This window comes from Scyliorhinus torazame, chromosome 2 (assembly GCF_047496885.1).
Source record: "Scyliorhinus torazame isolate Kashiwa2021f chromosome 2, sScyTor2.1, whole genome shotgun sequence".
Taxonomy (NCBI): Eukaryota; Metazoa; Chordata; class Chondrichthyes; order Carcharhiniformes; family Scyliorhinidae; genus Scyliorhinus; species Scyliorhinus torazame.
The window spans coordinates 195530504-195543682 of NC_092708.1; the positions used below are offsets into that span (position 1 = coordinate 195530504).

Genomic DNA, 13179 nt, shown 5'->3' on the forward strand with positions numbered 1-13179 from the left:
CCCACGCACACACGGGAAGAAAGTGAAAAATCCATACGGACAGTGGCTGGGGCCGGGATCGAACCCGGGTCCTCAGCGCCGTGAGGCATCAGTGCTAACCACCGTGCCTCCCAAAGGTTCACCTTTTCTTTTTTTTTAATAAATAAATATTTTATTGAAAATTTTTGGTCAACCAACACAGTACATTGTGCATCCTTTACACAATATTATAACAACACAAATAACAATGACCTATTTTATAAACAAAAAATGAATAAATAATAAATAACAAAAATGAAAACTAACCCTAATTGGCAACTGCCTTATCACAAGTAACACTCTCCAAAAATATAATTTAACAGTCCAATATATAATTATCTGTCGCAACGACCTATACATATTATACAGTATATATTAACAACCCTGAGAGTCCTTCTGGTTCCTCCTCCCCCCCCCCCCCCCCCCCGATCCTGGGCTGCTGCTGCTGCCTTCTTTTTTCCATTCCATCTATCTTTCTGCGAGGTATTCGACGAACGGTTGCCACCGCCTGGTGAACCCTTGAGCCGACCCCCTTAGAACGAACTTAATCCGCTCTAGCTTTATAAACCCTGCCATGTCATTTATCCAGGTCTCCACCCCCGGGGGCTTGGCTTCTTTCCACATTAACAATATCCTGCACCGGGCTACTAGGGACGCAAAGGCCAAAACATCGGCCTCTCTCGCCTCCTGCACTCCCGGCTCTTGTGCAACCCCAAATATAGCCAACCCCCAGCTTGGTTCGACCCGGACCCCCACTACTTTTGAAAGCACCTTTGTCACCCCCATCCAAAACCCCTGTAGTGCCGGGCATGACCAAAACATATGGGTATGATTCGCTGGGCTTCTCGAGCACCTCGCACACCTATCCTCCACCCCAAAAAATTTACTGAGCCGTGCTCCAGTCATATGCGCCCTGTGTAATACCTTAAACTGAATCAGGCTTAGCCTGGCACACGAGGACGACGAGTTTACCCTGCTTAGGGCATCTGCCCACAGCCCCTCCTCGATCTCCTCCCCCAGCTCTTCTTCCCATTTCCCTTTTAGTTCATCTACCATAGTCTCCCCTTCGTCCCTCATTTCCCTATATATATCTGAAACCTTACCATCCCCCACCCATGTCTTTGAGATCACTCTGTCCTGCACCTCTTGTGTCGGGAGCTGCGGGAATTCCCTCACCTGTTGCCTCGCAAAAGCCCTCAGTTGCATATACCTGAATGCATTCCCTTGGGGCAACCCATATTTCTCGGTCAGCGCTCCCAGACTCGCGAACTTCCCATCCACAAACAGATCTTTCAGTTGCGTTATTCCTGCTCTTTGCCACATTCCATATCCCCCATCCATTCCCCCCGGGGCAAACCTATGGTTGTTTCTTATCGGGGACCCCCCCCAAGGCTCCAGTCTTTCCCCTATGCCATCTCCACTGTCCCCAAATCTTCAGTGTAGCCACGACCACCGGGCTTGTGGTGCAGTTCCTCGGTGAGAACGACAATGGGGCTGTCACCATAGCCTGTAGGCTAGTCCCCCTACAGGACGCCCTCTCTAATCTCTTCCACGCCGCTCCCTCCTCCTCTCCCATCCACTTACTCACCATTGAAATATTAGCGGCCCAATAATACTCACTTAGGCTCAGTAGTGCCAGCCCCCCCTATCCCTGCTACGCTGTAAGAATCCCTTCCTCACTCTCGGGGTCTTCCCGGCCCACACAAAACCCATGATGCTCTTTTCAATCCTTTTAAAAAAAGCCTTCGTGATCACCACCGGGAGGCACTGAAACACAAAGAGGAATCTCGGGCGGAGCACCATCTTAACCGCCTGCACCCTCCCTGCCAGTGACAGGGATACCATATCCCATCTCTTAATATCCTCCTCCATTTGTTCCACCAACCGCGTTAAATTTAACCTATGCAATGTGCCCTAATTCTTGGCTATTTGGATCCCCAGGTAACGAAAGTCCCCTGTTACCTTCCTCAACGGTAGGGCCTCTATTTCTCTACTCTGCTCCCCTGGATGCACTACAAACAACTCACTTTTCCCCATGTTCAATTTATACCCTGAAAAATCCCTAAACTCCCCAAGTATCCGCATTATTTCTGGCATCCCCTCCGCCGGGTCTGCCACGTATAGTAGCAAATCGTCCGCATACAAAGATACCCGGTGTTCTTCTCCTCCTCTAAGTACTCCCCTCCACTTCTTGGAACCCCTCAACGCTATCGCCAGGGGCTCAATCGCCAGTGCAAACAATAATGGGGACAGAGGGCATCCCTGCCTTGTCCCTCTATGGAGCCGAAAATATGCAGATCCCCGTCCATTCGTGACCACGCTCGCCATCGGGGCCCTATACAACAGCTGCACCCATCTAACATACCCCTCTCCAAAACCAAATCTCCTCAACACCTCCCACAAATAATCCCACTCCACTCTATCAAATGCTTTCTCGGCATCCATCGCCACTACTATCTCCGTTTCCCCCTCTGGTGGGGCCATCATCATTACCCCTAACAGCCTCCGTATATTCGTGTTCAGCTGTCTCCCCTTCACAAACCCAGTTTGGTCCTCGTGGACCACCCCCGGGACACATTCCTCTATTCTCATTGCCATTACCTTGGCCAGGATCTTGGCATCTACATTTAGGAGGGAAATAGGTCTATAGGACCCGCATTGTAGTGGGTCCTTTTCCTTCTTTAAGAGAAGCGATATCGTTGCTTCAGACATAGTCGGGGGCAGTTGTCCCCTTTCCTTTGCCTCATTAAAGGTCCTCGTCAATACCGGGGCGAGCAAGTCCACATATTTTCTATAGAATTCGACTGGGAATCCATCCGGTTCCGGGGCCTTTCCCGCCTGCATGCTCCTAATTCCTTTCACCACTTCTTCTACCTCGATCTGTGCTCCCAGTCCCACCCTTTCCTGCTCTTCCACCTTGGGAAATTCCAGCCGATCCAAGAAGCCCATCATTCTCTCCCTCCCATCCGGGGGTTGAGCTTCATATAATTTTTTATAAAATGTCTTGAACACTCCATTCACTCTCTCCGCTCCCCACTCCATCTCTCCTTCCTCATCCCTCACTCCCCCTATTTCCCTCGCTGCTCCCCTTTTCCTCAATTGGTGTGCCAGCAACCTGCTCGCCTTCTCCCCATATTCGTGTATCCTTTGCCTTTCCCTGTACAGTCCCTCCTCCGGTGCTTCCGCATATTGTCTGTCCACCCTCAAAAGTTCTTGCAGCAACCGCTCCCGTTCCTTACTCTCCTGCTTCCCTTTATGTGCCCTTATTGATATCAGCTCCCCTCTAACCACCGCCTTCAACGCCTCCCAGACCACTCCCACCTGGACCTCCCCATTATCATTGAGTTCCAAGTACTTTTCAATGCACCCCCTCACCCTTAGACACACCCCCTCATCTGCCATTAGTCCCATGTCCATTCTCCAGGGTGGGCGCCCTCCTGTTTCCTCCCCTATCTCCAAGTCTACCCAGTGTGGAGCGTGATCCGAAATGGCTATAGCCGTATACTCCGTTCCCCTCACCTTCGGGATCAACGCCCTTCCCAGCACAAAAAAGTCTATTCGCGAGTAGACTTTATGGACATAGGAGAAAAACGAGAACTTCTTACTCCTAGGTCTGCTAAATCTCCACGGGTCTACACCTCCCATCTGCTCCATAAAATCTTTAGGTACCTTGGCTGCTGCCGGCCTCCTTCCAGTCCTGGACTTCGACCTATCCAGCCCTGGTCCCAACACCGTATTAAAATCTCCCCCCATTATCAGCTTTCCCATCTCTAGGTCCGGAATGTGTCCTAGCATGCGCCTCATAAAATTGGCATCATCCCAGTTCGGGGCATATACGTTTACCAAAACCACCGTCTCCCCCTGTAGTTTGCCACTCACCATCACGTATCTGCCCCCGCTATCCGCCATTATAGTCTTTGCCTCGAACATTACCCGCTTCCCCACTAATATAGCCACCCCCCTGTTTTTCGCATCTAGCCCCGAATGGAACACCTGCCCCACCCATCCTTTGCGTAGCCTAACCTGGTCTATCAGTTTCAGGTGCGTTTCCTGTAACATAACCACATCTGCCTTAAGTTTCTTAAGGTGTGCGAGTACCCGTGCCCTCTTTATCGGCCCGTTCAGCCCTCTCACGTTCCACGTGATCAGCCGGGTTGGGGGGCTTCCTACCCCCCCCCCCCCCCCCCCCCTTGTCGATTAGCCATCACCTTTTTCCAGCTCCTCACCCGGTTCCCACGCAGCTGTATCTCCCCCAGGCGGTGCCCCCCCGCCCATCCCCTCCCATACCAGCTCCCCCCTCTCCCCAGCAGCAGCAACCCAGTAATTCCCTCCTCCCACCCCCCCGCTAGATCCCCCGCTAGCGTAATTACTCCCCCCATGTTGCTCCCAGAAGTCAGCAAACTCTGGCCGACCTCGGCTTCCCCCCGTGACCTCGGCTCGCACCGTGCGACGCCCCCTCCTTCCTGCTTCTCTATTCCCATGATTATCATAGCGCAGGAACCAAGCCCGCGCTTCTCCCTTGGCCCCGCCCCCAATGGCCAACGCCCCATCTCCTCCACCCCCCCTCCTCCCCCCATCACCACCTGTGGAAGAGAGAAAAGTTACCACATCGCAGGATTAGTACATAAAACTCCTCTTTGCCCCCCACATTCGCCCCACCACTTTGTTCAAACGTTCTTTTTAATAACCCGCTCATTCCAGTTTTTCTTCCACAATAAAAGTCCACGCTTCATCCGCTGTCTCAAAGTAGTGGTGCCTCCCTCGATATGTGACCCACAGTCTTGCCGGTTGCAGCATTCCAAATTTTATCTTCTTTTTATGAAGCACCGCCTTGGCCCGATTAAAGCTCGCCCTCCTTCTCGCCACCGCCGCACTCCAGTCTTGATAAACGCGGATCACCGCGTTCTCCCATTTACTGCTCCGAGTTTTCTTCGCCCATCTAAGGACCATTTCTCTATCCTTAAAACGGAGGAATCTCACCACTATGGCTCTGGGAATTTCTCCTGCTCTCGGCCCTCGCGCCATCACTCGGTATGCTCCCTCCACCTCCAACGGACCCGCCGGGGCCTCCGCTCCCATTAACGAGTGCAGCAGCGTGCTCACATATGCCCCGACGTCCGCTCCCTCCACACCTTCAGGAAGTCCAAGAATCCTCAGGTTGTTCCTCCTTGCGTTATTCTCCAGTGCCTCCAACCTTTCCACACATCGTTTCTGATGTGCCTCATGCATCTCCGTCTTCACCACCAGGCCCTGTATGTCGTCCTCATTCTCGGCTGCCTTTGCCTTCACGACCCGAAGCTCCCGCTCCTGGGTCTTTTGTTCCTCCTTTAGCCCTTCGATCGCCTGCAGTATCGGGGCCAACAGCTCTTTCTTCATTTCCTTTTTGAGCTCTTCCACACAGCATTTCAAGAACTCTTGTTGTTCAGGGAACTCTTGTTGTTCCGGGCCCCATGTTAAACTGCCACCTTCCGACGTCATCTTGGTTTTTGCTTGCCTTCCTTGCCGCTGTTCTAAAGGATCCACTGCAATCCGGCCACTTTCTCCTCCTTTTTTCATCCGTATCCAGGGGGGATTCCCTTCTGGTTTACCGCACAGTGTTTTTAGCCGTCAAAATTGCCGTTGGGGCTCCTATCAAGAGCCCAAAAGTCCGTTTCACCGGGAGCTGCCGAAACGTGCGACTCAGCTGGTCATCGCCGCACCCGGAAGTCCAAGGTTCACCTTTTCAACCTTGCCCCTCGCCGGAGGTGTGGTGATCCTCGGGCTAAATCTTCACCAGTCAGCTCTCCCCCTCAAAGGGGAAAGCTGCCCATCGTCATTTGGGACTATGGCAACTCTACTGTCTCCACAGAATATTATTGTCTCTTCCCTCCATTATTACTGACACCATGGAGTATTATTGTCTATTCTCTCCACTACTACTGTCCTCATGGACTTTTACTGCCCCTTCCCTCCATTCGCACTGTGTCCGTGGAGTATTATTGTCTCTTTTTTCCATTATTACTGCTTCCGTGGAGTTTCATTGTCTGTTCCCTCCATTAGTCCTGTCTCTGTGGAGTATTACTATCTCTTCCCTCCATTAGTACTTTCTTATGGAGTATTGTCTTTTCTCTCCATTAGTACTGTCCCCATGGAGTATTATTGCCTTGTCTCCATTATTACCGCCAGGGTGGAATAACATTTACTCTTCTCTCCATCATTACTGGCCCTGAGGAAGATTACTGTCCCATCCCTCCATTAATACTAACCCCATGGAGTATGAGACATCGACATAGAACAGTACAGCACAGAACAGGCCCTTCGGCCCTCGATGTTGTGCTGAGCATTGACCGAAACCAAGATCAAGCTACCCCACTCCCTGTCATTCTGGTGTGCTCCATGTGCCTATCCAATAACCGCTTGAAAGTTCCTAAAGTGTCCGACTCCACTATCACAGCAGGCAGTCCATTCCACACCCTAACCACTCACTGTCCATTGCCTCCGTTCACAGTGTCTGTATAGTATTGTCTCTTTTCTCCATCATTTTGGCCTCCGTGGAATATTATTCTCTTCCCTCCAAATGTGGCCCCATGCAGTATTACTGTCCCTTGCCTCTATTCGTACTGTGTTCGTAGAGTGTTATCTCTTTTCTCCATTATTACTGTCTCCGTGGAGTTTATTGGCCCTTCCCTCCATTCGTTCTGTCTCTGTGGAATATTGTTGTCCGTTCCCTCCATTAGTACTGACCCCGTGGAGTATTATTGTCCCTCCTCTCCGTTATGATTGCCCCTATGTGCGGTATTATTACCGTTACCTGCGGTGTTGGGCCGCCGAGAAGTCGTTGCCGCCGATCTGTCCGGGGCTGAAAGCTCCCCCGTCCCCGGGCATTTGGGCCCGGCCGGGCGGCCCCAGCAGGAGACAGAGGAACGCAGATCGTAGCACCTGGAGCGGCTGCAGCGCCATGTTGGCCGGGACAGGGCTGGGTACGTCGCTAAAAACGTCCCCTCTCCCCTCCCTCTTTCCGCCCCACACCGGAAGTGGTTGTAGTGTGTCGGTGTAATCGGTCCCTCTCCACCCGCGGCATCGCTAACGGTCGCGGCGATGGCAGGAACGGCGCTGAAGCGGCTAATGGCCGAATACAAGCGTAAGTGGAAAGAGGGTGGTGGATGGGGCGCACGCACAAGAAGGCCCGCGGTTTTAGTGAGGCTCCCTGGGAGAGAGAGATAGATAGAGGCCTCAGCAGCGGCTCGGCCTGCAGGATATTAGGGTGTGTGGTCCCGCCCGAAGAGTGCGGTTCATCAGGCAGAGCGGGGAGTCGCAGCCACGTCTCTGGAGCAACAGGAGGAACAGCAGGAATTCGGGGCCGGGAATTCTTGTCCATCCACCTAACCGGGAGATGGGATTGTGGTGACAATCCTCCGATTCCTGCTTTTAATTAGCCCTTCAGTGGGTTGTTAATCTGGAACACGCAATATCTGCTGGCACCTTTGGAGCCTTCTGTGTCCAACTGAAGGGTCTGGGCTGTTTATCAACCCCTTTAATCATCTTTAGATTTAAATATTTTACTTTGCCCTTTGTTTTGTTCCAATATACCTTTATTGGGCTGCTCTATTTGTGCCTCACTTTAATTGGTTTGATCCCAAAATAGTACATTTGGTGTGAGACACTCAGAGGTAGGGGTGCCACTATTGACCCAAGGATGGCACGTACTATTGCTAAATGCTAATTTATGTCAGCGAATGTGCTGTGCAGCTGCAGACTTGATAATCTACCAGCCATGACCACAACCCCCAAATTAGAGTGATCTGGGCTGCTTTGCATGTTGTCATAAAATGTAACTTCTGTATGCAAAGCACGTACCAAGCTTCTACAAGAAGGACTTGCGTTTTAAATAGCACCTTGGAAGCCCTCCGGGTGTCCCAAAGCATCTTACTCGGAATATAGTCACTCGTAACATAGAAAATGGCAGACACTTGCCACATAGCAATGTGGACAGCAATTTGACGATGTTTTACAAAGGGGAAATACTGTGAATGCTGAGAATCTGAAATAAAAACAGGACAATGTTGGAAGTACTCAATAGTTCAGGCAACATCCATGGAGAGGGAAGTGGAGTTAATGTTTCCAATGGTTGGTCTGTTAATAGAGCATCAGCCCGGAATGTTAACTTTCTTCTCCGACTACATATACTACCTGATTTACTGTGTGATTATTCTGTGACTACATGACAGGGAATGATGGTGCAAGGCAAATGGAGATGTTAAGAAGACAAATATCTAAACAAAAGACGTAACTAGAGGAGGTGTAAATGGGAATAGCAGAATCATTACCACCAGCTGCAGAAAACAGTGTAGCAGTGCTTATGATGTGAAATTGTGATTTATACTCTGATTGTAAAGTGCCTGTTTGAATGATGAGGTGCTGTGTCTTGAGCTTGTATTAAGCTTCATTGGCAGAATGTATGAGGTTGAGGGCAGAAAGATCAGAGTGGGGTGGGGATTTAGAAAATCCAGGTGATTGGAAGCTCGGAGTCATTCTTGTGGACTGCATGGAGGTGTTCAGCAAAGCAAGCACCCTCACACTGTATACAGGAGATTGTATCGTGACCTGCAAATACAGCATTCTGAATTGAAAGAGTTACAAGTAGATCACTGGGTTTGGGGTGCAGGAAGATTGGAAAAAAGGCAGGTGTTGCATCTCCTGTGTTTGCCTGATTGAATAACAGAGGGATCAAGCCCTTTAGAATTAAAAAAAAAATGTTCATGGAGTGTGGGTCTAACTGACTCGGTCAGCATTTATTACCTATCCCTAATTTCCCTTGAGAATGTGGTGGTGAGCTGCATTCTTGAACCCCTGCACTCTTATGTGGTGTGGTACACCCACCATGCTGTTAGGGAGGACGTTCAAGGATTTTGAACCAGTGACGGTGAGGGAATGGTTTTTATTACCCTATTAACCTGTCCTCCTGCCTTCCGAGATTTGTTTACAGGCACGCCAAGGTCTCTTTGTTCCTCAGGATTTCCCAGTGTGGTGCCATTCATTGAATATTTCCTTGCCAAATTGCTCCTTCCAAAGTGTAACACCTCACCATTTTCAGGATTAAATTACATCTGACACTTTTCTGCCCTTTTGCCCATCCCGTCTATATCTTCCTGTAACCCAAGGCTCTCAGCCTCACTGTTAACCACCCAGCCTATCTTTGTGTCATCTGCAAACTTACTGATCCTATCCCCCACATAGTCATCTAAGTCATTTATATAAGAGACGAATAATAGGAGTCCCAGCACAGATTCCTGTTGTACGCCACTGGACGCTGGCTTCCAGTCACGAAAGCAGTCATCTATCATCACCCTCTTGATTCCTACAATTCAGCCAGCTTTGAATCCACCTTATCAAGTTTCCCTGTATCCATGTGCATTTACCTTCTTTATAAGTCTCCCATGTGGGACCTTGTCAAATACTTCGCTGAAATCCATATAAACTGCATCAACTGCAGTACCCCTCATCTACGCACTTAGTCATGTGCTCAAAAAATTCAATCAAATTTATTAGGCATGTGTTTGGTGGCATTGCATTGGAGGTGGGAGAAATGGGGGGAAATGATCCATTGAATATGGAGGCTAATGGGGTGGATGGGGAACTTTACCATGGTTCTGGAAGGGAGTAGAAGGAGTGAGAATAGATATGTGGGAAAGGAGACAGATTTGGTTGAGGGTCCTGCTGATCACAATGGAGAGAAATCCTCAGCTGAAGCAAAAGGTACACCTATCAGGAGCACTGATATGGATGATGGCATAGTCGGAATGGATGTGGCTGAGAAGGAGTTAGGAATAGAGCCCTGATGGGAAGTGGGGTGGGAAGTGCAGTCAGAGTACCTGCGAGAGTCAGTGAGCTGATAGTGGATATAGTCAGTAACCTATCCCCGGAAATGAAAATAGAAAAGTCTAGGAAGGGAAGAGTTGGAAATGGGCCATGTGAAGATGAGGAAAGGGTGAAAATTAGAAGTAAGGTTGAAATTTTCTAGTTCAGGGAAAGAGCAGGAAATGACAGCAATACAACCACCAGAAGAAGATGGGGAACGGGCACAAATAAAACTGTCCCATGTAGCTCAGAGCGATATGGGTTTCCAAAACAACACATTCTATTTGGAGAAAATGAGTAGAGTCAAAGGATTGAATTTGTTTTCACAATCAGATGGACGTTTTTGTTTAAGAATGTAGGTCGACAAATGCTTATTGGCCAGAACCTCATCTGCTCTTTGAAATGGTGCCATGATATCTGAGGGAGGGGTGGAGGGGGCAAGCTGGGCCTCTGTTTCATGTGTTATCTGAAAGATAGCATCTCTGACACTGCAGCACTTCGTTAGCAGCGCACCAGAGTGTCACCCTAGATTATGTCTCAATTCTCAGGAGTTGGACTTGAATACACCATCTTCTGACCAGAGGCAGGAGTGCTACCTACTGCGATGCAGCTTACATGAGAGACACCAACAGTGTTCAGCGAGTTTGAAATCGGGTGTTAATGGCAGCTGCTGGGTGGGAGGAGGTGACGTGGAAAACATAGGGTTTGCATCATACTGATATTGAAAGAAGAAACCATTGAATGCTTACAGCATAGAGGAAGGCCATTCGGCCCATCATGTCATTGCTGACTCTCTCTAAAAGCAGACCAGCTAGTTCAATTCTCCAGCCTTTCCCTGTAGCCGAGCAAATGTTTCTCCCCAGGCGCCCTTGAATGCATTTGAAAACGTAAAATATCCCATGGCACTATTTCAGAGAACAGGTAAGTTCTCCCCAGTGTCCTGGTAAATCATTATTTGTCAACCAATATTACTAAAAAAATTATTTTGAACCTGCCTCCATCACACTCAGCCAGTGCATTCCAGATCCAAACTGCCTGCTGCGTAAAGAGATTTTTGCCACGTTGCCTCTGGTTCTCCTGCCATCCACCTGAAATCAGGGTCCTTTGTTCCTCTACCCTTGTGTAATTGGGAGCACTTTCTATCTAATCTGTTCAGACCCCTTATAATTTCAAAAACCTCTATCAAATCTCTGTCTTCTCTCCTCTAAAGAGATCAACCTCAGCTTTTTCAATTTACCCATGTGATTGGATTGGATTGGATTTGTTTATTGTCACGTGTGCTGAGGTACAGTGAAAAGTATTTTTCTGCGAGCAGCTCAACAGATCATTAAGTACATGGGAAGAAAAGGGAATAAAAGAAAATACATAATAGGGCAACACAAGGTATACAATGTAACTACATAAGCACCGGCATCAGATGAAGCATCCAGGGTGTAGTGTTAATGAGGTCAGTCCATAAGAGGGTCATTTAGGAGTCTGGTATCAGCGGGGAAGAAGCTGTTTTTGAGTGTTCGTGCGTGTTCTCAGACTTCTGTATCTCCTGCCCGATGGAAGAAGTTGGAAGAGTGAGTAAGCAGGGTGGGAGGGGTCTTTGATTATGCAGCCCGCTTTCCCCAGGCAGCGGGAGGTGTAGATGGAGTCAGTGGATGGGAGGCAGGTTTGTGTGATGGACTGGGCAGTGTTCACGACTCTCTGAAGTTTCTTGCGGTCCTAGGCCGAGCAGTTGCCATACCAGGCTGTGATGCAGCCAGACAGGATGCTTTCTATGGTGTAAAAGTTGGTCATTCATCCCTGCAACTCTGCTAGTGATTCTTTTCTGAACCCTATGTAATGAATCCACATCCTCGTAAAGTGTTAAGCCCAGAATACTGCACTTGAGGCCAAACCAGTGTTTTATAAAGGTTCCTCCCTTGTGTACCCTACCCAGAACCCTCCATGCCTTTTTTAAAATAACCATTTTATTGAGGTATTTTTGGTATAGAAACAACAACAAAATAGACAAGATACATAGAAACCATAAACATCGTGCAAAAACAGTTTATCTTTCATACAGGTCCCACCCTTATTGAACCCCTACTCTAACCTAAACTACCCCCCCCCCCCCCCACCGCCTCCCCAGTCTGCTGACGAACGGTTGCCAACTCGGGGTGAACCCTAACAGTGAACCTCTCAAGGCTAACTTAATTTTCTCCATACAGAGAAAGCTAGCCATGTCCGATAGCCAGGTCTCCGACTTCGGGGGCTTTGGGTCCCTCCATGCCAATAGTATCCGTCTACGGGCTACCATGGAGGCAAAGGCCAGAACATCTGCCTCTTTCTCCTCCTAGATACCCGGATCTTCTGACACCCCGAAAATCGCCACCTCTGGACCCAGCGCCACCCTTATTTTTAAAACCTTGGACATGACGTCTGCAAACCCCTGCCAAAATCCCCGAAGCTTTGGACATGTCCAAAACATGTGGACATGGTGCGCTGGTCCTCCCGCGCATTTTGTGCACCTGTCCTCCACCCCAAAGAATCTGCTCATCCGGGCCACTGTCATGTGAGCCCAGTGCACCCGGTGCACAACCTTAAAATGTATCAGGCTGAGCCTGGCACATGTTGCAGACGTGTTGACTCTACTCAACGTGTCTGCCCATAAACCATCCTCTATCTCACCTCCCAGCTCCTCCTCCCACTTACGCTTCAGCTCCTCAATCTGCATCTCCTCTGACCCCATAAGCTCCTTATATATGTCCGAGACGCTCACCTCCCCTACCCACCCTCTGGAAATTACCCTGTCCTGAATCCCCCTCAGCGGGAGGAGCGGGAAGGTTCAATATCTGTTGCCTTTTTTTACCTACTGTAAATATGGCAGTCAGTGAGGTTGCCCTCCTTCCTTTGGATATCAATATTCTATTGCTCAGAGTCGCCAGGTATCAAATGATACCACCACAAGGTTCAACCGGCTATCGATCAAAGAGGCAAACACCAGTTAGTTAGTTCAAGGTCAAGGGTACTTTATTTACACACACCATTAATCATGCAACATAAACACTACTAGTTAAACTACACCTATCGACTGTGACAACCTGTACTTAACTTCAGGCACCCGGCTTAGGTCAGAGGAACAGTGGCCGATGTTCAATTCTGGATCTATCGGGTCTGTAGAAGTAACTGCTGCTCAGCTAGGCTCATCCGTCTGGTAGCGGGCGTTGTACTTGAACTTGCTTCTGGTGGTGCTGCACTTGGAAGTAGATGTTGCCAGAGGGCCAGGTCCAAGAGAGACAGAACACATGGTGGACTCTCTTCTTATGCTTGGGGTTTTCGCGCTCTTTTGGGCGG

The 13179-nt window shown here is 49.3% G+C and overlaps 2 protein-coding genes across 3 annotated transcripts in view; one reads left to right on the forward strand and one right to left on the reverse strand.

Annotated features, from left to right (window-relative positions):
• Positions 1 to 6974, reverse strand: part of pofut2 (protein O-fucosyltransferase 2) — a 38657-nt gene extending 31683 nt beyond the window's left edge. Inside the window, exon 1 of the mRNA XM_072482068.1 lies at positions 6809 to 6974. Coding sequence (XP_072338169.1) covers positions 6809 to 6957 — 149 coding nt within the window. The 5' untranslated portion in view covers positions 6958 to 6974. The remainder of the gene's footprint in view (positions 1 to 6808) is intronic.
• Positions 6975 to 7020: 46 nt separating this feature from the next.
• The window catches only part of ube2g2 (ubiquitin-conjugating enzyme E2G 2 (UBC7 homolog, yeast)), a 101388-nt gene continuing 95229 nt past the window's right edge, over positions 7021 to 13179 (forward strand). The window contains exon 1 of one of the 2 annotated variants that reach the window (XM_072482081.1): positions 7021 to 7138. In XM_072482081.1, coding sequence (XP_072338182.1) covers positions 7096 to 7138 — 43 coding nt within the window. In that variant the 5' untranslated portion in view covers positions 7021 to 7095. The remainder of the gene's footprint in view (positions 7139 to 13179) is intronic. The other variant, XM_072482091.1, reaches the window with a different exon arrangement.